The 24,407-nt window shown below is 41.2% G+C and overlaps 1 protein-coding gene across 12 annotated transcripts in view; it reads right to left on the bottom strand.

Moving 5' to 3' along the window:
• ASIP (agouti signaling protein) overlaps positions 1 to 24,407 on the bottom strand; it is a 177,591-nt gene that overhangs the window by 11,489 nt on the left and 141,695 nt on the right. Inside the window, exon 2 of one of the 12 annotated variants that reach the window (XM_085002869.1) lies at positions 8,898 to 8,981. Coding sequence is in view for 1 of the 4 variants with exons in the window: in XM_085002865.1 (XP_084858991.1) it covers positions 17,751 to 17,758 (8 nt within the window). In the remaining 3 variants the exon portion in view is untranslated. 12 annotated transcript variants of the gene reach the window in all.

The following is a 24,407-nucleotide window of genomic DNA, read 5'->3' as shown; positions in this document are numbered from 1 at the left end:
CAGGGGCCAGATCATGATGGGACTTGTAAACTATGGTAGGGAGTTTGGACAATATATATATATTTGTCTTTTGTCTTTTTAGGGCTGCACCTATGGCATATGGACATGTGGAGATTCCCAGGCTAGGGGTCGAGTCGGAGCTACAGCTGCTGGCCTATGCCACAGCCACAGCAACAAGGGATCTGAGCCTTGTCTGTGACCTACACCACAGCTCATGGCAACACTGGATCCTTAACCCACTGAGCAAGGCCAGGGATTGAACCTGAGTCCTCATGGATACTAGTCGGGTTCATTAACCGCTGAGCCACGACGGGAACTCTGACAATATCTTAAGTTCAGTGGAAAATGACCGAAGAGTTTTGAACAGGGGGAGGGACTTAATCGGATTTGCATTGTACCAAGACCCCTTTGACTGGGGTGTGGAGACGGAGGACAGGGAGGAAGGAATACCAATTAAGAGGCTGCCGCTGGATTCTAAGCAATGTCATTCCTCTGCAGGGGTTACCCTGATAACCAAATGAAATACATAATCCCACCTGCCCTCTGCATTCCTTTCCAGCTTTATTTTTTCTTACAGGAAGTATACATCCCAGCCAAGCTTGGCTACTTCCTGGTCCCCATACAAAATTCCTCTTTACCACTTCTTAAGCCTGACTATGTCTGACCTAATCATAGTACTTAGCTTGGTATACAAGCATTTGTTTACTTATCATTTGTCACAGTCCACACTGAAGCTGAATCTGTAGCACTCAGTGACTGCAGTATTCATTTGCTCTTTCCATACTCCGTGTAGCATTTGTACAGTCTTCAAGCTAAGAATGGTTCCCACATTTTTATTTTTGTTTACTTATTTAAATATTTTTTAATTTTGGCTGCACTTGCAGCATGCAGAAGTTCCTGGGCCAAGGATTGAACCCAGGCCACAGCAGTGACATGAGCCACAGCAGAGACAACACCAGATCTTTAACCACTGAATGACCATGGAACTCCTTTTTGTACATTTTAATTAATTATGGCTGCACCGTGGCATGCAGAAGTTCCCAGGTCAGAGACTGAACCCTAGCCATAGCAGTGACCCAGTCCCCTGCAGTGACATGCTGGATTCTTAACCTGCTGTGCCACAAGGGAACTCTGGTTTTCACATTTTTAAAGCGTTCTATTAAAAAAAAAAAAATTCAAGGAGTTCCCATTGTGGTGTGCAGGTTAAGGATCTGGTGTTATCTCTGTGGTGGTGTGGATTTGATCCCTGGCCCAAAGCAGTGGGTTAAAGGATCTGATGTTGCCATAGCTATGGTGTAGGTCTCAGTTGTGGCTCAGATTTGATCCTTGGCCCAGGAACTTCCATATGCCATGGGTGTGGCAAAAAAAAAAAAAAAAAAAAAAATCCAACAGAGACTCTATGTGGTCTATGAAGCATAATATTTACAGTCTGTCCTTTTACAGAAAAGTATGCTTACCCTCTTTAAGGATTGTGAGAATCGTGAGGAACTATTAAGCGAGCACATTGTATTTGCTCTATCAATATCTTTTTTTTTTTTTTTGTCTTTTTAGGGCTGTACCTGAGCCATATGAAAGTCCCCAGGTTAGGGGTCAAATTGGAACTGTAGCTGGTGGTCTATACCACAGCTACAGCAACTTGGGATCTGAGGTGTGTCTGTGACCTACACCACAGCTCATGGCAACCGTAGATCCTTAATCCACTGAGTGGTGCCAGGGATCAAACCTGCTCTTCATGGATGCCAGTCAGATTTGTTTCCACTGAGCCATGATGGGAACTCCTCTATCAATATCTTTTAATTGGTGAAGTAATTAATTGCTTCGTTGAATAAAGGTATTGATGACATTTTTAAAAAGATAAATGTAACTGGACAACTACATGTAAAAGAATGAAGTTAGATATTCTCTAACACCATATACAAAAATAAATTCAAAATGGATTAAAGACTTAAATGGAAGACCAGATACTATAAAACTCCTAGAGGAAAACCTAGGCAGATTACTTTTTGATATAAATCACAGTAATATTTTTGTGGCTCTGTCTCCTAGAATAGTGGAAATAAAAGCAAAAACAAAGAAATGGGACCTAGTTAAACTTAAATGCTTTTGCATAGTAAAGGAAACCATAAACAAAACAAAAAAACAACCTATGGACTAGTAGAAAATACTTGCAAATGATGCTACCAATCAGGGATTAACTTCTAAAATATACAAACAGGAGTTCCCGTCGTGGCGCAGTGGTTAATGAATCCGACTAGGAACCATGAGGTTGCGGGTTCGATCCCTGCCCTTGCTCAGTGGGTTAACGATCCGGCGTTGCCGTGAGCTATGGTGTAGGTTGCAGACGCGGCTCGGATCCCGCGTTGCTGTGGCTCTGGCATAGGCCGGTGGCTACAGCTCCAATTCGACCCGTTACCTGGGAACCTCCATATGCCGTGGCAGCGGCCCAAGAAATAGCAAAAAAAAAAAAAAAAAAAAAAGGACAAAAAATAAAATAAAATATACAAACAGCTTATACAACTTAATATAAAAAAATCCAATCAAAAAATGGGCACAAGCTCCAAACAGACATTTCTCCAAAGAAGACATAAAGATGGCCAACAAGCACATGAAAAGATGCTCAAGATGGCTAATTATTAGAGAAATGCAAATCAAAACTACAATTAAGTATTCTTTCACACTGGTCAGAATGGCCACCATTAAAAAGTCTACAAATAAATGCGGGAGATGGTGTAGAGAAAAAGGAACTCTCCTACACTGTTGGTGGGAATGTATATTGGTGCAGTCACTATTGAGAACAGTATGCAGGTTCATTAAAAAACTTAAAATAGAGTTACCATATAATCCTACAATCTCACTCCTGGGCCTATATTCAGAGAAAACTCTAATTTGAAAAGATACTGGAACCCCAATGCTCATAGCAACACCATTTATAATAGCCAAGATATGGAAGCAAATTAAATGTTCATCTACAGATGAAGGATAAAGAAGATGTGGTACGTATAAACAATGGAGTAATACTCAGCCATAGAAAAGAATGAAATAATGCCATTTGCAGCAACATGGATCGACTTAGAGATAATCATATTAAGTGAAGTAAATCAGACAAAGATGAATACCATAGGATATCACTTATATGTGGAATCTTAAAAAGTGATACAAATGCCATTTGCAGCAACATGGATCTAGAGATTATCGACTTAGAGATTATCACATTAAGTGAAGTAAGTCAAAGACAATACCATATGATATCACTTATATGTGGAATCTTAAAAAGTGATACAAATGTATTTACAAAACAGAAATAGACTCACAGACATAGAAAATAAACTTACAGCTGTCAAGGTGGGTATCAGGTGGGGGGAATAAATTAAGAGTTTGGGGTTAACATATGCACAGTACTATATATAAAATAGAAAAACAACAAGGACCTACTGTATATAGTACAGGGAACAATATTCAATATCTTGTAATAACCTATAATCTAAAAAAGAACAGATGTGTATAACTGAATCACTTTGCTGTACACTTAAAACTAATACAACATTGTAAATTAACTATACTTCAATTGAAAAAATGAAAAGACATGGAGTTCCCATCATGGCTTAGCGGAAATGAATCTGACTAGCATCCATGAGGACACAGATTTAATCCCTAGCCTTGCTTAGTGAGTTAAGGATCTAGCATTGCCATGAGCTGTGGTGTAGGTTGCAGACTTGGCTCATATCTGGTTGTTGCTATGGCTGTGGTGTAGGCCAGTGGCTACAGCTCCGACTTGACCCTAGCCTGGGAACCTCCATATGCTACGGATGCAGTCCTAAAAAGACAAAAAATAAAAGTAAAGAAAATAAAAAATAAATAAAAAATGAAAAGACAAATATGATTTTGGAAAGATAACTTGTGCCAGTACTAATAATACTTCTCATTAATTTATCAGTTTTCGGATTTGCTTAGGACAGAGATGGGTCCTAAGACGACAAGAGTTAGGACTGGCAAGTTTTTTTTTAAGGCTGCAACTGTGGCATATGGTAGTTCCCAGGCTAAGGGTCGAATTGGAGCTGCAGGTATGGTCTATATTATAGCCACAGCAATGCTGGATACGAGACATATCTGTGACCTGTGCCACAGCTTGTGGAAATACTGGATCCTTAACCCACTGAGCAAGGCCAGGGATTGAGCTCATGTCCTCACAGACATTATGTTAGGTTCTCAACCCACTAAGCCATGACAGGAACTCCAGGACTGGTAAGTTTTGATTATTAGAGATAGAGGGGGAAATCTCCATAATGAAAAGTTATAAAAATGTTTTCAAACTTTCTATTAACCATGCTGCCAGAATTCATACAGATTCAATGCAATAATACCTGGAATATGAATAAAAAATATAATCATTGTTGGAGTTCCTGTCCTGGCGCAGTGGAAACGAATCCTACTAGGAACCATGAGGTTGTGGGTTCAATCCCTGGCCTTGCTCAGTGGGTTAAAGATTCGGCGTTGCCGTGAGCTGTGATAGTTGCAGACACAGCTTGGATCTGGCGTTGCTATGGCTGTGGTGTAGGCTGGCAGCTACAGCTCCGATTTGATCCCAAGCCCGGGAACCTCCATATGTCACAGGTTCGGCCCTAAAAAGACAAAAGACAAAAAAAAAAAAAAAAAAAAAAAAAAAAAGCAATATAATCATTCTAAATTACAAGATGGTATTTTGATTAGTTATATAAAATTAAATGTGTATTTTAAGATTTTATTTTATATCCCCAATCTCTTTTAAGAGCAATTTTGTATTTACTTTTGGCCTTCTGATTATTTCTTAAGAGAGCATTTTTTCAAGTAGCAGAGCTGTAGCAGCAGTGGGTATTAATTAGAAGGACAAATCAGAAATAAATGCAACTTGAAAAGAAAAAAAGGAAGGAAAGGATGGAGAGATGGTGGAATGGGTTGGGGGAAGCTCTGATTAAGGAAAAGCACTGATTAAGGAAAGTCACAAGAGTCATCATTAATTGAGAGGCAATATATGTAGTTATTCTATTTCTTGGGCTTCCTTATCATAAATTATATAAAACTGACCAAAGAAGCATGTTGGAATTCCTGCAAAGAAGTAAAAGGGCAACTGAGAAATCTGAGTTGGAAAAGGAGTGGCTGGGGTTTTGGGAAGAATAACTGAGACCCAAAGTCCACATTTATCACTTCCTTTGAACACCTGATAATGCAGGAAGACAATCACTTCCCCATCAGAGCAGCCAGCAGGCCTAATATAAATACTAGCCACTGCACAGTGGGCAGGGAAGAGATCTCACCAGGTAGCATCTCCAGACTAATTCAGCATGTTGTGAATCTGAGAGCTTAATTTTTTTTTTCTTTTTTGTCTTTTTGCCTTTTCTAGGGCCACTCCCGCAGCATATGGAAGTTCCCAGGCTAGGGGTCTAATCGAAGCTGTAGCCACCGGCCTACGCCAGAGCCACAGCAATGCTGGGATCCGAGCCATGTCTGCGACCTACACCACAGCTCATGGCAATGCTGGATCGTTAACCCACTGAGCAAGGACAGGGACCAAACCCGCAACCTCATGGCTCCTAGTCAGATTCATTGACCATTGAGCCACGACGAGAACTCCCTGAGGGCTTAATTTTTTAAAAAAATTTCCTTTGCTGTGCAAACAACTCAAGGAATAAAGGTAAAATACAATTTCTTAGAACCTAAGTAACTTAGTGGAAATATAAAACCAGACTAAGTCTAGGAAGAGGGAAGTCTCAGTGGAATTAATCTTATTTGTGTATTAGGAGAGGGTAAGAAGAATATTCTTTACACTAATCCTGGGGAGATATGTAGATTCTAAATATAATATACGTCCATAATAACTAGTTGTATTATGATTCTTGGGATCAGATTTTCTTTAGCATTCAGAATTCTGTGGATTTTAGAAAAACAATGTAATCTATATGCTATACTAAACCACATATAAGGGGTCTGGGAGCACCCAGAACAAAAATATTCATGCTTCTGCAACAAAAATGTGTGAACAAAGGCTAAACAAAGACTATGAATTGATTTGTATCAATTCAGGACAGGTTTTGTTGCCAAACGAGTTACCAAAGGGGAAAAAAAAAAAACCTTTCAGTTTTCAGAACTTTGGGATTTTTACAATGTCAGGTAACAGATTATGGACCTATAAAACTCTCATTGGTGTTACTACTCAATATCGGACACACACTCTCATCTATCAATACAAGATCATGATGCTGACAAGCAATGACTAACTGCGTAATTGCTTTTCTCGAGAGTAATTTGTCCTTCCACTTTGTGGCGGCGAAGAATGTTCTTTGATCCGTGATATCACTGACGACACTTCTTCCTTTTAAATTCATCATCTGCTTTAAGTTATTGCTTAGGATTTATGATGAGTTTCTCTTCAGCATGTGGATATAAAGAATCTAAGTTACATGGACATACCTGCCATCTAAGTAGCTGTGTGACCCTGGGCCCATCTGGGCCTCTGCTTTCTTATCTGTAAAATAAGAGGCTAGAACCATGACTCACTACACATTACCAGGGATAGAGTAGAACCTTAATAAAGATTTATTTAATGAATGAAAGAATCTAAAGATCTTCTATTCTAAAATTCTATGAATCCATAATTTCTTATTCCTGCTTACCAGGTGTTGGGGCAGGTGTTGGGGTAGGCAGTTATACAAAGAATGAGTTTGTAAAGACCACTTGTTGTGTATCCTGAATAGTTGAAGGATTTATAAATGCATGAATGTGACTGAATCTGATTAAACTCTGGAAAAGAGGGTGTGGAAAATCATGGCTAAATGCAATTGGTTTATATACCCACAGGAGTCTTATTGATGTATGTGTGTGCATGAGTGAACATGAGTACTGAAGTGTAAGGGCTCTGATTGAGGGAATATGGACAGCAGTGTCCAGAGTACCTTTGAGTATGGTGAAAAATACAGTGTACACTGAGTGTACCCTGCAGACATCCCCTGAGCTATGGCACTGGGGATGGCCTGATATCTCAAACTTTTAAGGTCAAGGCCTCGGTTCCCAAAGCAAAAGAAAGGATTATAGTGTTCCAGGGATGGGGGATGGCTAGCCAATTATTGGGACAGAGGTATAGTGAGAGATGAGAACTGAGGAAGAGGTGAAGGCAGGAGAGTCTTCTTGAAGACAGTGAACAATATCAGCTACTGACTAGGTATTAATAAGCTGCAGTCCAGACAGCCTGCCCTGGGCTATGCTGGTGTACCTCTGAGGGGAGCCAGGGGGTCTGGGCAGCCAGCAAGCTGGCATTGCAGGGAAGGGAACTGGGCTCAGTTCACTGTAATAGTGGCTTCCATCAGTCTTGCCAAACACCAATGGCTAGGGATCTGGTGAAGCTCACCCCTTTGAGGAGAAAATTGGGTAGGGGTCCAACATGAAGGAGGAACTCATATAGGCTAGCAGTAATGGAGGCAGATTTCCCCTGACTAATCTTTTGGAACAAAACATATACTTGGGAAGAATGGGAAATTAGCAGGAGAGACTATTAACCTTAAAATTGTCTGCAAAATTTTGTGCATATGTGCATTTTTCTAGGGAGAAGTTCCATAGTTTCTCTGTATCCATAAGGAGGTCTCTAGCTCCTAAAAATCTCAGAATCATTCAGCTCCTAGGAGCTAAAATGTAGACCCCCTTCTTTGTATATGTTCCTGCAATCTGACAGGGGCTCATTGTGAATTATAAGCACATGAAAGCAGAGGATTTTTTAAGGTTTTTTTTTTCTTTTTTCTTTTTTTTTCTATTTAGGCAATACTTATGTAATATGGTTGGGAGAGTGTGCTTATTGGAAGGTATATCATGTCAGACTAGTGATGGTTTAGAATATATTAAAGAAATACAACACTGAAGCAAACTGAAGAATTTGAGTAGTGTGGTCCCATTTGCAAACAAATATAAAAACTCCCTTAAATGTGTATATGTTCGCATATGCAAAGAAAAAAGGCCTGGAAGAATATACATTAACATTTTAATAACAATTACTTCTTAGGAGTGGAACTGAGTATGGAGAATGAAGTACAGACAGGAACTTCTTCATGAATTTCTGTATTTGAATTTTGTTATAAGCATATTATTACTTTGTAATAAGAAACAATAAAGGAACAGAAATAAAACACCAGGAGTTCCCACTGTGGCTCAATGGGTTAAGGATCTGGCTAGTAGCCATAAGGATGTGGGTTCGTTCCCTGGTCTCACTCAGTGGGTTAAATGATCCAGGGTTGCTACAAGCTGCGGTGTAGGTGGCAGACTCAGCTTGGATCCTGGGTTGCTGTGGCTGTGGTATAGGCTGGCAGCTGCAGTTCTGTTTGGACCCCTAGCCTGGGAACTTCCACATGCTGCGGGTGAGGCCCTAAAAAGATTAAAAAAAAAAAAAAAAAAAAGGAAAAGAAAGAAAGAAAATTCTAGATGCTCCTTGACACACCAAAGGATTTAAAGAAGCTGGATGGAGAGTTATATTTGATTTGTGACAATGAGGCTGGGGAATTTGCAAGACCCTCCTTCCCTTTTGTACTTCAAGTTTAGGGTGCAGTTTGCTCTCAGCACCTAGTGCTCTGTCTTCCCAAGCCACTGCAATGACAACACTGGATCTTTAGCCTGCTGCACCACATGAGAACTCCAACTGTAGGGCTTTTTTTTTTTTTTTTAATATATATATTTTTTATTTTCCCACTCTACAGCAAGGGGGTCAGGTTATCCTTACATGTATACATTACAATTACATTTTTTTCCCCCACCCTTTCTTCTGTTGCAACATGAGTATCTAGACATAGTTCTCAATGCTATTCAGCAGGATCTCCTTGTAAATCTATTCTAAGTTGTGTCTGATAAGTGTAGGGCTTTCTTATAGCAAATCTTCCTATTACCTAGGGCTCCTTCTCCGCCTTGGAACATTCTTGAAGACTATTACTCTTTTGGCTCATCAGCCACAGTTTCTGATATGCCAAAACCTGGGAGAAATAAAACACACAATTTTTGCTGTGGTTTAGTTTCTCAGCCAAATTAGCTGAACCAAATACTGAGAGTCAGAGCCACAGGAGAAATACCTCTCATTCACAGTTACCACAGGTTCAGCAGCTACATAAGGATCCCACTGCCTCAAACACCTTTCATCCACCTGGGCAGCCGATGACATGCAACCACGACAAGTGCCTGGCCAGGCTGGGCTTGGGAGATTTCACCAGGGATATTAGCCCATTCCCTAATGTTCACTCAGGCTTATAAGTGATGATAATTTCTGAGGTAGCAGAAGAGTGGCAATACTTTATCTATTTTGTTTTGTCCTGAGAATAGCCAATAAAGCAACAATTTTTTTTTTTTTTTTGTCTTTTTGCCATTTCTTGGGCCGCTCCCACAGCATATGGAGTTTCCCAGGCTAGGGATCCAATCGGAGCTGTAGCCACCGGCCTATGCCAGAGCCACAGCAACGCGGGATCTGAGCTGCGTCTGCAACCTACACCACAGCTCACGGCAACGCCGGATCCTTAACCCACTGAGCAAGGGCAGGGACTGAACCCGCAACCTCATGGTTCCTAGTCGGATTCGTTAACCACTGCGCCCTGACAGGAACTCCCCAGCAACAAATATTTTTTGAATGCCATGGGAAGCCATCCCTTCCAGGGAGTTAATTCTTCTCTCCTCCCTAGACACATTGTACTGTAATGAGTTGTGCACTAGGTAAGTGATTCTAATTTATTATTATTATTATTATTATTTTTTTTTTTGGTCTTTTTAGGGCTACACTTGTGGCATATGGAAGTTCCCTGGGCAGGGATTAAACCCCAGCCACAGCTGAAATCAGAGTCACAGAATGACAACCAGATCCTTAACCTGCTGCACCACAGAACCCCTGCCTGTCTCTTCTAGATTGAACACTCATTAAGGGCAGAGCCTGTGTCTTATTCATGTCCATGCCCATCCCTTCCCCACTATCCCTGGCCCTAGTGCTTAAGCTCAGCACAAAATAAGGCCTCAGTAAATGCTTCTCTCAATTGAATCAATTCATTATATGCTCAGTATAGATGAATAACAAAGAGTCGCGGCCTCTAGATGGCTTTCGGTTCTGCAGGGAAGACAAAATAACTAACAAAAAGAGGAGAGAAGTGCTATAGATGAGGTACAAGTGAAATAAATGCCTTGGATAGGCAGAAAAAAGAGGGCGGTTAATCCGCATAAGTTCTTGGATGAATTTGTGGGTTATTGTTGAACAAGGACCTCTCTAGTTTCTTTAGCCTCCTTCCAATTTTGGGTCACAGCTCCTCAAACACTCTGTGCTGCTCTGGCCAGGTCCTCTCTCTTTCACATGGTTCTGTGCAGCAGACAACCTCTGCTGCCTTTCCCCTTTGGCAGTCTCTTTGAATTTCCCACCCTAGAGGGTGGCTTCCTTTTATAGCCATCAGGCCAGATGTGCACAGCCAAAGCCAGTTACTAAGATTTCTATCCTATTTTAATCAACCATTTGGCTAGAGCTTTTCTTAAGAAGTCAGATCTCATACTGCGAAGATCATTAGGTCCTGCATGTCCAAACCAGGCTGGTGGCCTGGGGCCGTGGGAAGTAGAGGCTGGCCTGAGTACAGGTGCCACACTTCTGATACTCTCCCAAAGGATAGTTCTAGGCATTTCATTACATCTCTTTCAACAAAACAGGGAGACCATTTTCCTTCTCATTTCTATCTCCTGGGATGTAAGTTAAAAGTAGGCTACTTAATTTGTGGGGCTCTGTGCAAAATGAAAATGTGGGACTACTTTTAAAAATTGAGGACTTCAAGGAGTGCATTAAACTAAGCAAGCATGAGGTCCTCCAAGTGTGAGGTCTTGTGCAACTGCTCAAGCTGCATACCCACGAAGCCATTTCTATTTCAAGACTGAGAGAGCTGACACTAATGGTGTGACATGATGGCTATAAAGAAGTTTGTGAGAGAAAAAAAACATTGTGGATTGGGGGAAACATTAAATTACACTCAGTAGTTTCAGTAGTAAGTTACATAATAATGAGACTGCTTCTAGCCATCACCTGCAGCTGTCTTACCAGTGCTTGAGACCTCTCAATGGAGCAGGGGCCAAAGAATGGATCTGGGCTCTAGACCCAGTTCAGACAGTACTTCATAGTGGGACTTCTGACCAGTTACTTTCTCTCTATGGGCATCTTTTATTCATCTGTACAAAAAAGGATTTGATTAGGTGTTTAAGCTCTCTTCTAACTCTGAATGCAAGCAGTTTTGGCAGGAAAGAACTTTTTATAGGAAAGAGCTCTCTGCAGGAGGCCCCCTTTGTCTCATCACTTTAGCAAAGCTATATTGTAACTAAACTTCAGCCAGGCACCCCATGCTCTACTCATCTCCAGCCCAAGCATACATATCAAATCTTTTGATCACACAATACCTTGCCTAACCTTTTGGTTCTTTCCATAGATCAAAGCAGAAATAAAGAATAACTAGTTAACAGATGGCCAGATCTCTTCCCTAGCTTCTCCTTTAATAATCTCATGAACAGGAGTTCCCATGGTGGCTCAGTGGAAACAAATCTGACTAGCATCTATGAGGACACAGGTTCGATCCCTGGCCTCACTCAGTGGGTTAAAGATCTGGGGTTGCCATGAGCTGTGGTGCACGTCGCAGACATGGCTAGGATCCCACATTGCTCTGGCTGTGGCATAGGCCAGCAGCTATAGCTCTGATTTGACCCTTAGCCTAGGAACCTCCATATGCCACGGGTGTAGCCCTTAAAAAAAAAAAAAAAAAAAAAAAAAAAGACATAAAAAATCTCATGAACAAACTATGTGAACAAGATAGAATCTAAAGAAACATCACAAAGAGCTGATAAGCCTGAACATAGTGGGATATGGCAATAAGCCTGATCCCCTAACTCAATGACTAACTGAGATTACTTTCTCATCTCCCTTAAAACATTTTCATAGCTGAACAGAATCTTTGGAGTTGGGTTTTAGGGACATGAGTCCACCTTTTCCCCAGAATCCTGGCTTTCTGATTAAAAGCAAAATTTTCTGTTTCTACTAACACTTGCCTGTTGAGTACTGATTTTCGAGGGGCGAGCTGCTGGACCTGAGTTCAGTTAACATGATTTGCTGTGGTTCCAAATGAGCAGAGGCTTCAGAGAGGCTGTACCACATTCTGTGGACTATTCCTTCTGATGGTGAAGATTTACCCTCTGAGGATAAATGTAATTTCTGGAACTAGACAATGATTTACATCCAAATCTGGTAATGATTGTAATATGTGGTCTAAGTCATGAAATTTTATAATCGAAAAATGATTTTAGGGAGTTTCCTTTGTGGCTCAGTGGCTAATGACCCCAACAAGGATCCATGAGGGTGCGGGTTTGATCCCTGGCCTTGCTCAGTGGGTTAGGGATACTGCATTGCTGTGGCTGTGATGCAGGCTGGCAACTATAGCTCTGATAACACCCCTAGCCTGGAAACCTCCATATGCTGTGGGTTTGGCCCTAAAAAGAGACACACACACACACACACACACACACAAAGTAAAAAAAATTCATCTACTTTTTAAAAAAACAGATTTAGAAGAGGAATGTATAAAATGTTAAACTTACTAGATTTTAGAATTAAAAAGAGAATAAAAAACTGGTAGAAAAAGAAAGTAGAAAGGAGAAAGATAAGTAGAGAGGAAAAGACAAAGAAATAGAAGAATTATGAGGACTGGAGCCAGGTGGTAAAGGAAATTCCAGCTAGAGGTCGAATTGGAGCTACAGCTGCTAGCCTATGCCATAGCCACAGAAACATGGGATCCAAGCAATGCCAGATCTTTAACCCACTGAACGAGGCCAAGGATTGAACCTGCATCCCCACAGATACTAGTAAGATTCATTTCCACTGCCCCACAATGGGAACTCCCCGAGCCAAGATGTTGCTTTTGTTCCTCTTTGAATGGGATGATTCTCTGGCTCATCCTACCCACAAGATCAGGGTTGTGACTTAGTGTTGCTCATCCCTAAGAGGACTCCAGCTTGCCCAGGTTGGGAGAAGAGAGAAGGAAGGAAAATGTAGCACCATTGGTATCAATCAGTGTTGTCAGACATGGGTTTATGCTTGACCTCCAGCATTTCTCTCTACAAACATGGATGGGGAATAGGGAGCAAGATAGGGGCAGAGTTGTGCATTTTTGGACTTGTAGTTTCTAGTTCGCAAATGAGAGCTTCATCCACCTCGTTTAGAAGACCATGGCTATTTTCCATCTCCTTCTCCAAATCCTACACTTCCCTTCAGAAGCCTATTTAAGTCTTGCCTCTTCCAGGCCCATTGTTCTGGCCAATTTCTGGGCTCCTGTTTTCTGTCAGACAGAGGAGGCCTTCTACTCGAGGACTGCCAGACTGTCATTTCTTAAGCTTTCTATGGAAAGCCAGTTTCACCCTATGTTGCTCCAAATCCCTCTCCAGGGTCCAAGATCAACAATGTCTGCAGTTAATGCTTTTCTTCAGACATCCTCTGTCTGCTAGTCAGAGTTCTCTGGGAATGCAGAGAGGGATAACTTACAAAATAGAATTTAAACCTCATTCTGCCTTAAAATATCTTTTCTTAGGAACTAGCTAACCTCCATAGCATGTTTTATGGGCTATAACGATAAAGTGCAAATGCTCTCGGTCATGGTTAAGCTGGTAGAAATTAGTGTTACTGGACTAGTTTTCTGTTTTCCTACCTGAGAGCAGAGCTCTGAGGAGGGGATAAGAAGTAGAAGCAAAGAAAGAATGATCCAGAGAGTTTTGGGGCACTGTGTTAGGAGGGCAGATTCTGCTGAGAGTGGACATGAGATCCCCCAAAAGAGAAAGGGATTGATGACAAAGACCTGGAGAAGCCTTGGCTCACTTCTTAAGACTGCCTCCTTGCAAATGAGTCTAAAGGAAGGCACTTCAGGGACAGAGCCCAACATTCTGAGAAATCCTTTAATCAGGCTCATCATGACATGCAGGAAAAACATCAGAAAGACAAGGCCAACTGTGCATGAGGAATTCACTAACTTCTGAAGCTGTTTGTTCTTGCTGTCTTTGGTTAATCCAGTTACCAAAGCTAACACAGATTTGTTGGTTTCAACATAGCTTTGGTTAGCAGTTCAGCAGGGTTTCTGAACCTCTGGGACTGTTGCCTGGACAACTGGAAATGTCTCTTACTTGACATCCTGTCTTCATTCTTGTCCTGTTCCATCCATTCCCAAAAGAGTAGAATGAATTTTTTTTTTTGGTGGGGGGATTAAAATCATATATCACCCCCTGCTTAAAAACTTTAATAGCTTCCCAGAGTTCCCTTGTGGCTCAGTAGGTTAAGGATTCACCATTGTTACTACTGTGACTCTGGTTACAGCTGTAGTTCAAGTTCAGTCCCTGGCTTGGGAATTTCCACATGCTGTGGGTGCAGACAAGAAAACGACTACCAAAAAACCCACCCAAACTTTAAGAGCTTCCCATTGTTTTTGAAATAAAATAAAAATTTCCTGTGAGGCCCTGTTGTTACTTTCTGTGACCTCATCTGAGAGACTCTCCCTCTCAATCACTAGATTCTAGACATACTGTATTTCTTTCTGTTCCTAAAACACGCTGAACTTTTTTCTACCTTGGTCCTAACATTTATTCCCTGGCCTTGAACTTGACTCTCTCAGTTTTTCTCATGATTGGATCATTGGCAATCTTTGGATCTTTGTACAAATATTACCTCTTTTTTTTTTTTTTTTCTTTTTTTTTAGGGCCACTCCTGCAGCACATGGAAATTCCCAGCCTAGGGGTCAAATCAGAGCTACAGCTGACAGCCTATACCACAGCCACAGCAACTGCAGGATCCCAGCTGAATCTGTGACCTACAACACAGTTCGTAGCAGAGCTGGATCCTTAACCTACTGAGCAAGGCCAGGGATTGAACCCACATCCTCATGGATACTAATTGAGTTCTTAACCCACTGAGCCCCACCCGGAATTGCATTACCTTCTTTGACCACTCTATCTAAAACTGTACTTCGCCTGTATCTATCCCATCACCCTATTTCTTTCATAGCTCTTACCACAATTAACAATTATCTGTGTTTATCTTTGTATTTGGCTTTCTTTCTCTTGTATAATTTAAACTCCCTGAGGGCAGGAACCTTGCTATCATGTTTAAGTTGCTACTCCCACTAACTAGCAAGGCCTAGCACAAAGCAAGGCACACAATAAAATATTTGGTGAAAAAGGAATGAATAGAAAAGAAAACCAGCAACAGAAAGTCCTCAGATTTGTTGGTTTCTTTTTGGACCAACAGGACAGGTTACAAGTCAGATTTGATGGTGATTTAACGTCTTTTACTTGGCCTTTGTTCTCAGTCACAATGGGGCTTTGACAACCCTTAAAGTTCATTAGCATCACTTATCTCAGTGCTAGGATAGCCCAGGACTCTGGCTTTTCTTAGTATCTTTTGCCTCATTTGATTAAGAAAGGTAAAATAAATAATCCAATTTGTGGATAAAAGTGACTGGTAAGGGGGCCTGAGATGGGGATATAAGAACCATATGGGGCTCAGAACTGGAAGAGACCTTAGGGATCATCTTGTCCAGGAAACTTAAGCCTGGCTATGCATTAGAGTCATCAGGGGAACACTTTGCCCCCATGCTAAGACTACTTTGTTGAGGTACAATTTACATACAGTAAAACGCACCAATTTAAAGTATCCAGCTTGATGAATTTGAACTTTATACACCTGTGTAACTACTGCTTCAACCTAGGTACAGAAGATTTCTTCCGCTCCTGAAAGATCCCTTGTGCTTCTTTCCAGGCAATTCCATTTTTACCCTTCAGAGGTAACTTCTATTCTGGCTCCTACCATCATAGATCAATTTTGCTGGTTTCTGTATTCATGTTAAGTGGAATCATACCACTTCCATGCAATCTTTTGTATCTGACTTTTTATTTTATTTTTTTGTCTTTTTCTAGGGCCGCACCTGCAACATATGGAGGTTCCCAGGCTAGGGGTCTAATCTCAGCTGTAGCCACCTGCCTATGCCAGAGTCACAGCAACTCGGGATCCAAGCTGAGTCTGCGACCTACACCTCAGCTCACAGCAATGCCGGATCCTTCACCCACTGAACAAGGCCAGGGATCGCACCTGCAACCTCATGGTTCCTAGTTGGATTTGTTAACTACTGAGACACAATGGGAACTCCGTATCTGACTTCTGTTGCTCAACATGTTTTTGAGGTTTTATTCATTTTGTTGCATGCATAAGTAGGTTTTTTTTAAATAGCTGATTAGTATTCCACTATAAATATACCACATTTGTTCATCCATTCTCTTTGAGAGCTTTTACAAAATGTAAACTCGAAAGCCTGTCTTAGGCCCACTGAATCTGAATTTCCAGGGATGAAGCATGGGAGACATATTTTTAGTAAGCTTCCAGGCAATTGTGATATATAGTTACGTGTGAGAAACACTGATTTTGTCCATGCACTCTGGTTCTACAGATAAGAAATCTGAGGCTCAGGGGAGGAAAGGGGTTTCCCAAGCAGTCACTTGAATTAGTAAGAGTCCACTGTGCTACCGTTTTCATTGTAAGACAACTCAAACTGATAATTAGTGACAAGGCAGAGACATGAATCATAATAGTGAGAGTTAACTGTCAGATTGATTAAAAATATGTCAGCTAAAGGGAGAGTGATGTGTTTGCTTAATCACTAGCTCTTCCTCCTTTACTGTCCAAGGAGTGGGGACTGCTGCCAGCGGGTGTCAGAGATATTCTCCACCTCTGGAAAGCAAGTTTCCCAAAGTGGGAAGGGCCTTGATTCTTTCATCAGGGAGTAAACTGACCTTAGCAACCAGAGACTGGAATGAGTCAGAGATACATGTGCTAACTGAGGTGCTGAATCTGGAGCCTGAGAGGCTGGCACACTTTGTTTTTAATAGTGAGGGAGTCTGGGAAGTATAAGGATGCTGGCTGACCAGAGTAGAGACTTCTCTTTTGTAGCTGATGGGTTGGGGGAAGCAGGATGGAAATAGATGGGGAGGAAGAGAAAAAAGCTTGTGGACACTGACAAAGACTCTCCCTCACCAAACTTTAGTTAGGCTCTTCTGAGCCCTCTTCTCAACTAGGACTTGACCTTAGCTCTCCATTCTGTCTTTGGCCTGCACAGTTCAGATTTAGCAAGAATCTTGTCAATTTAGTGAGAATCCCCCCCCCCATCTGATTATTCAATCAAAATTTTCATCCTCCACTTTTTTTTTCATTACATAAATGTAGCATTATTTATTTAACCAATTGCCTATTATTGGACATTTAAATCGTTTCTAATTTTTACTATAACACTGAGTGAACACATTAAAAATTTGTACAAATACATAGTTATTTCTTTAGATAAATAGGTTTGAGCACAATTACTAGAACAAGAAAGATGAAAAACTTGAATGGATTTGTACCCCATAAGGAGTGTATGGGTGTTCATTTCATCACACTGCCATCATTGGCTATAATATTTGCCAGTTTGATCTGTTTTCATTTACATTTCGCTTATGACTAGTGGAAATTAAAATTCATCTGTTTATTGACCACTTCTTTTTTCTTTTGTAAGTGATCTATTTTGCCTACTTTTCTAGCAAGGCAGTCATCATTTCTTTTTTTTTTTCTTTAAATTACTCAATGAATTTTTTTACATTTATGGTTGTACAACAATCATCACAACCCAATTTTATAGCATTTCCATCCCAAACCCCCAGCACATTTTTTAGGGCCATACCCATGCATATGGATGTTCCCAGGATAGGGGTTGAATCAGAGCTGTAGCTGCCGGCCTATAGCAGCGCCAGATCCAAGATGTGTCTGCAGCCTACACTGCAGCTCACTGAAATGTCAGATCCTTAACCCACTGAGCGAGGTCAGGGATCAAACCTTTGTCCTCATGGATACCAGTCAGATTTATTTTCGCTGAGTCACGATGGGAACTCCTCCTCACCCCTGCCTTTGATGTACAAACCTTTTATCAGGAATCCTGTTAGCTCACTTTAGTAAGAATCTCCTTACCTTTGATGTCTCCTCTTAGTAATTTTCCATCCACTGCTGAAAATTTTCTGCTCACTAGTTGAAAATTCCCAACTGTCTTTGTTGCATTTGGAGCTGAGCCTGATCTTTCTCTCCTATTGCAATATCCCTGTTGCAGTAGTATTGAATAAAGTCTTCCTTACCATGTTATTAAGTATTGGAGGAGTTCCTGTCGTGGCTCAGTGGTAATGAACCTGACTAGCATCCATGAGGACATGCGTTTGATCCCTGGCCTAGCTCAGTGAGTTAAGGATCTGGTATTGCCATGATCTGTGGCATAGGTTGCAGATGCAGCTCAAATCCGGAGTGCTGTGGCTGTGGTGTAGGCGACAGCTACAGCTCTGACTCTACCACTAGCATGGGAACTTCCAGCCGCCTCAGCTGTGGCCCTAAAAAGACAAAAAACAAAACAAAAGTATTAGAAAAACTTTAAACAATACCAAAATTATTTGATCTCTTGGATAAGTATCTATATATACAGGCTGATTTGACTGTGGTAACTTCACTGACTAGTCTAATTCTTATGACTAACAAATGACAATTTGAGTAACATTCTTTTTTTTTTTTTTTTTTAAGGCTGCACCTGTGGCATACGGAAGTTCCTGGGCTAGGGGTGAATCAGAGCTGCAGGTGCTGACGTACACAATAGCCATAGCAACTCGGGATCTGAGCTGCATCTGCAATCCAGCTTGCAGCAATGCTGGATCTTTAACCCACTGAGCGAGGCCAGGGGTCAAACCTGAATCCTTGTAGACACTATGTTGGGTTCTTAATCTGCTGAGCCATATGGTAACTCCAAAATGATTAATATTCTAATGGGTGGTTTGGGTCTTATGTGAACAGCCTGCTTCAGGACTCTTCTTTAGAGACTAAGAACCATGTGGCAGGCCAGGATCTGCCTAAGGGGCTCTGAGTTAGAATTTGAAAGAAGGCTTGAGGCTGTGTTCCTTTTCAAGAAGCAAAAGGACACAGATCATGCAGGCAGCTGCTTGTCAGTGTGAAATCTGTCTCTTTGTTCTACTGAAACAGATGTCAGAGTCCTGGCTCCTCAGATACACATTTTTCACAGTGTGTAAGGGATACAATGCTGGTAGGAGCTGCTAAAATGCTTAATCTCTTGACATCATTCTCTTCACTCAACCAAGACCTTAGTGGGGACTTCATTGATTCTGGTTTTACTCTCTAGAAACCACTTCTCTGCTTTTTTTTTTTTTTTTTTTTTTTTTTTTTTTTTTTGGCCACAGTGATCATGCTATCTTCTGGTTTTCTGAATTCTTTTTACTTGGGGGTGCATTCTGTGTTTACTAAGCATGGCCTGAAGTTGGGTGGATGGTCTGCTACAATTCTTCAACAACTTTATAACAGAAGGAAGAGAAGACTTTTTTTTTTTTTTTTGCTTTTTAGGGCTGCACTTGCAGCAAATGGAAGTTCCCAGGCCAGGGGTCAAACTGGAGCTGCAGCTGCCGACCAATACCACAGCCACGGTAACGCCAGATCCAAGCTGCATCTGCAACCTACACCACAGCTCACGGCAACACTGGATCTTTAACCCACTGAGCAAGGCAAGGGATCGAACCCACATCCTCATGGATACTAGTTGGGTTTGTTACTGCTGAGCTACAACAGGAACTCCCAGAAGGGAAGAGATTTTGACATCAGAGAAATTTTCTGCAGAAAAGGATCAAGGTAGAACCAAGGAAATACAGCTCAACAAAACTTAAGACTATGTATGAAATAAAGAAACTGTGTTTAGAGAAGGTAGAAAAGGTTTTGAGATAGACACTTGTGAAAGTGTTTTTTTGGAATGGGTCAAGATCTCTTGATCCAACAAAGGCCCCTCAAATAACCAAAGAAAACCAAAATTGACTCCAATAGGCCATCTCTTTAGCCTCCTAGAGCCTCTACAAAGGAAACAGCAGAACCAATGTCCAATGCTACTGAAGTGGAGCAGAAATATCCACAGTTGAAAATATTAACCTGAGCTTTTCTCTAAGGGACATTAAAATCTACCAAAATGGCTATCCACACTGATAAAAAAATCAAACACTTAGAAATGAAAAGGAAGATTTGCAATAAATGGAAGATTGGTTGTCTGTTTTTGCTCTAATAAATAGGAAATGAACCAATTCTTCACGTGCAGACTGACCCTAAATCCCAAATTCTACTCTGTGAGAGTCATTAGAAATCTGATACTACAAATGACTTTCTGAAGACATTTAAAGAAGCACTCAAATGTGATTCTGGAGTCAGGATTGAGGAAGAACTTCTTGGATTTTTTCCTCCTTCCTTCCTTCCTTCCTTCCTTCCTTCCTTCCTTCCTTCCTTCCTTCCTTCCTTTCTTTCTTTCTTTCTTTGCTAGAAAGTGGAAGAAGCACAGTAAAGAGAAATAAGAAGCTACTGGTTAGCAAAAGATAGATTACTTGCTTTATGCTAAGCTCCTAACTGCTTTGACACAACAAAGTAAAACAAATATATCTGTTTAGCTTTCCTGAGAACTAAGAAATGAAAGATGAACAGCAAGTTCTTTAAACTTTCCAAAGTAGCAGTAGCTTCACTCACTCCGAAAGCATATTTAAACTGCCAACTAAACTCATATGCTTCTCCTCAAAGAGTGGAGGCCAAAGAGGGGCTTGCAACAAAGGAGGCTTGGGACTTGCTTGTCTGTAATTTCAAGGACAAGAACAAGAAAATAAACAACCACACTAAAAATTATTTCAAACTTCATCTCATAGGCAGGAAGATTTGCACTGATCCACTATGAAAAGAAAAAAATGTTTCATCATCAGAAAAGCAGCAGTAAATAGACCAGCAGAGTAGGTTCCACAAAAGAAGCAAAATAAAGGGAATCTCTAGCAACCCAGGTCATTTGAAACTTAAACCCAGAACCCAGAGGAGGAAATAGGATCTCTGCAGGCAGCAGAAGAAAAGAAAATTGTTTTCTCCTACTTACAGTGCTCTTTATCAGCCTCTCTAAGGGAAGCCAGAGCTGAGCGTCTTCCCTGTCCTTATGCAGCAGAGGCAAGATGTGTTGCTGTGAGATTTTTAAGACCCCAGGAGCTCCCAGCAGCTGGCTTCCCTATCTCATCTCTTGCTTTTAGCCAAGCACAGCCTGCATTCATACTTATCCTGGTGGTCACAAGCCTTGTTGTCTGATCTCCCTATATTTCTTCCCAGTCTTTGGAATTGGAATTGGTGTTGACACTGAAGTTGGAAGGGTTTGGAAAGGAAGTGGTTGCACTGAAGATACTCATGGGCAGTATGTAATGAGACTTTAATACAGAATAGATCCCAGGAGAGAGAATGCAAATTCGCCCCAATGAGTTAACCTGGAAAAACAAATCCTGCCAAAGAAGGGTTTAACTCAGCTTCTTTCAGAAATTCTGGGTGGGCTAAGGAGGACTTGGTGAGAAGTTAAACCCTAGGTAGGCAGATTGGTGAGGCCCAGCCTCACTTATTAGTAAATCTTTGGGGAAAGTTTCAATATTGGTCACATAATTTTCAAATTTCTATGTAAATTTTCAACAGTTGAAGGGCTGCCCTTCTGCTGACTCTGTAAGTTATTTGGCTGTGGCTCTCCACCTTTCTCACTTGGGTTTTATTTGAACAAACTAGAACTTATTTATTTATTTTTTCTTTTTGTCTTTTTTAAGGGCCTCACACATAGCAAATAGAAGTTTCCAGGCTAGAGGTTGAATCAGAGCCGTAGCGGCCAACCTACACCACAGCTCATGGCAACACCGGATCCTTAACCCACTGAGCAAGGCCAGGGATCAAACCTGCATCTGCATGGATACTAGTTGGGTTTGTATCCTGCTAAGCCACATGGAAACTTTTAATTCATTGTATGACCCACCAAGTAAGCTCTTCAGATAAGTCAAGAGCTTGAATATGGAATTGGGAGGAGGAAGCAAAATCCTGAATCTGATGGATCTTAGGTGATGGGAATAGAGGGTTATGGGAGGTAGAACTAAGTGGGGAAAAAGGAAGAAAGAGGAGGGAAAGAAATCAGCAAAGACATAAAATTCCTAGAGAAAGGCTTGGCTCTGGTGCTGATTGAGACTTATGACCTTAATATAATCCTATTCGAGTATGACAGTGGAATATAAGTGAGCATTCAAAAATTATTTCTTTAAAAGTAATTAGCCAACAAGACGAATTCAAGTTGTCCAGCTGGCAAAACCATGATACTATGGGAGAAAATCAGGAGGTAAAACAGATTGTATAAGAATGGGCAAGATTGGAATTCCCATCATGGCTCAGTGGTTAATGAAGCTGACTAGCATCCATGAGGACACGGGTTCAAACCCTGGCTTGCTCAGTGGGTTAAGGATCTTGCATTGCTGTGAGCTGTGGTGTAGGTCGCAGATGTGGCTCAGATCACATGTTGCTGTGGCTGTGGTGTAGGCCAGCAGCTGCAGCTCCGATTCAACCCCTAGCTAGGAACCTCTATGTGCCGTGAGTGTGGCCCTCAAAAGACCAAAAAAAAAAAAAAAAAAAGAGAGAGAGAGAGAGAGAAAGAATGGCAAGATGTGGAAGCAGGGTGTGAGGGTGAAAAGTGCTCTGAGTCTAGGGACTTGGTTCTTGCCACTGACTTACAGTAGGCCCTTGAACAAATTACTATATGATTGGTTCTCTAAACTATACAGATTGACCTTAAATCCTAAATGAGAGAATTAGACTATCTATTAAAAAAATTCCAGGAGTTCCCTGGTAGCTCAGTGGGTGGAGGATCCAGTGTTGTCACTGCTGTGGTACAGGTTTGATCCCCAGCCCAGCTCAGTGGCTGGTGTTGACACAGCTGTGGTATAGGTCGCAGCTGTAGTTCAGATTTGATCTCTGGCCTAGAAATTTCCATATACTGCAGGTGTGGCCATAAAAAAAGAAAAACTTACATAAATGGTTTCATACTATATGTATCCATCTACATCTTGATTTTTCAGCAGTATTAAACTATTGAGAAGTAGTATAGCCTGGTAGTCAAGCACTAAGTTTCCAGGGCAGATAACCTGGGCTCATATCCTATCTCTACTATTATTATCTCATGATCTTGGGTAAGTTGCTTAACCTTTCTGAGCCTCAATTTACCCATAAGTAAAATAAGGATAGTAACAGTACAAACCTCATAGGACTTCTGTGAGAATTAAATTAGTTAAAACATGTAAATCCCATAGAATAATGCCTGCACATAGTAAGCACCATGTGTTTGCTACTATTATTAGAGATTTATCCATGTAGGTACTTATATTTAGTTTGAGATTTATCTATGGAGATACTTAAATCTTTAAAAATATAGATAATTAACAGCTATACTAGAATTTTAACTCTAAAATAGTATTTCCTGGAGTTCCTGCTGTGGTGCAGTAGGTTAAGGACCCAGTGTTGTCTCTGAGGCAGCACAGGTTTGATCCTTGGCCCAGCTCAGTGGGTTAAGGATTTGGCATTGTCATGAGCTGTAGTGTAGGTCACAGACATAGCTCAGATCCCACGTTGCTGTGGCTGTGGTGTAGGCCGGCAGCTACAGCTCTGATTTGACTCCTAGCCTGGGAACTTCCATATGCCGCAGGTGTGGCCCTAAAAAGACACACACACACACTTCTGAAATGCTGACCTAGTGCATGGTGTTTCCAGGAAAGATTCTGAATAGTGCACTGGGCTGCCTCATTCAGGTTACAGTTCCCTGTGTGGGGTGAGCTAGGCAGGAGACATGTGACCTGCCTGGGGTGGTGATGGTGCCTTTTCTGCACCATATCTGGAACTTATTGGAATAGTTTTTCTGGGGGTAGAACTGCCTCTGAGGGCCGTACTCATCTCTGCTGGGTTGGAAGAAAGTGGTTTTGAGAGGTGGGGCCTTACATCCTTTCAGAGACAAGAGCCTAGCTCCTGCTGGTGCTATTTAAGAGGCCCCAAGCCTTTCAATCCAAAAATATCTTCCTTAATGAAATTTTACTTCTATGTGGAATTAGTACCACTCTTTAAGGGTCTTCTAGAGACTATGAACTTAACTACCTTTCACTTCAGCTGAATGATTCCCTTGCTTGCTTTCATGGTTTAGTACATCAGAATGAATCTCTAAACAATAAACAGTTTAACCATTTTTGAACTTTGTCTAAATGGAATAACACTGTATATATTATGGGACTTGCTTCTTCTGTTTTACCTTTTGATGTATGAATTTGTGGTTTAATTATTTTTACTGCTATATGGTATTCAATTGTATGAACATCCCACAATTTATTTATCCATATTTTAATGGGATGATTATGTGAGTTGCTCCCAATGTGGGCTATAACAGTGCTTCGAGTTTCTGTCGCAGCTTGGTGATAATGAATCCATGAGGATGTGGGTTCAATCCCTG

Source organism: Sus scrofa, chromosome 17 (assembly GCF_054392235.1).
Source record: "Sus scrofa isolate SSC_HxYL_T2T_F1_AM1 chromosome 17, Sscrofa_HxYL_maternal_Yorkshire_Landrace_v2.0, whole genome shotgun sequence".
Taxonomy (NCBI): Eukaryota; Metazoa; Chordata; class Mammalia; order Artiodactyla; family Suidae; genus Sus; species Sus scrofa.
The sequence above is the reverse complement of the archived record's forward strand: the minus strand, read 5'-3'. Positions and strand labels throughout refer to the sequence as shown.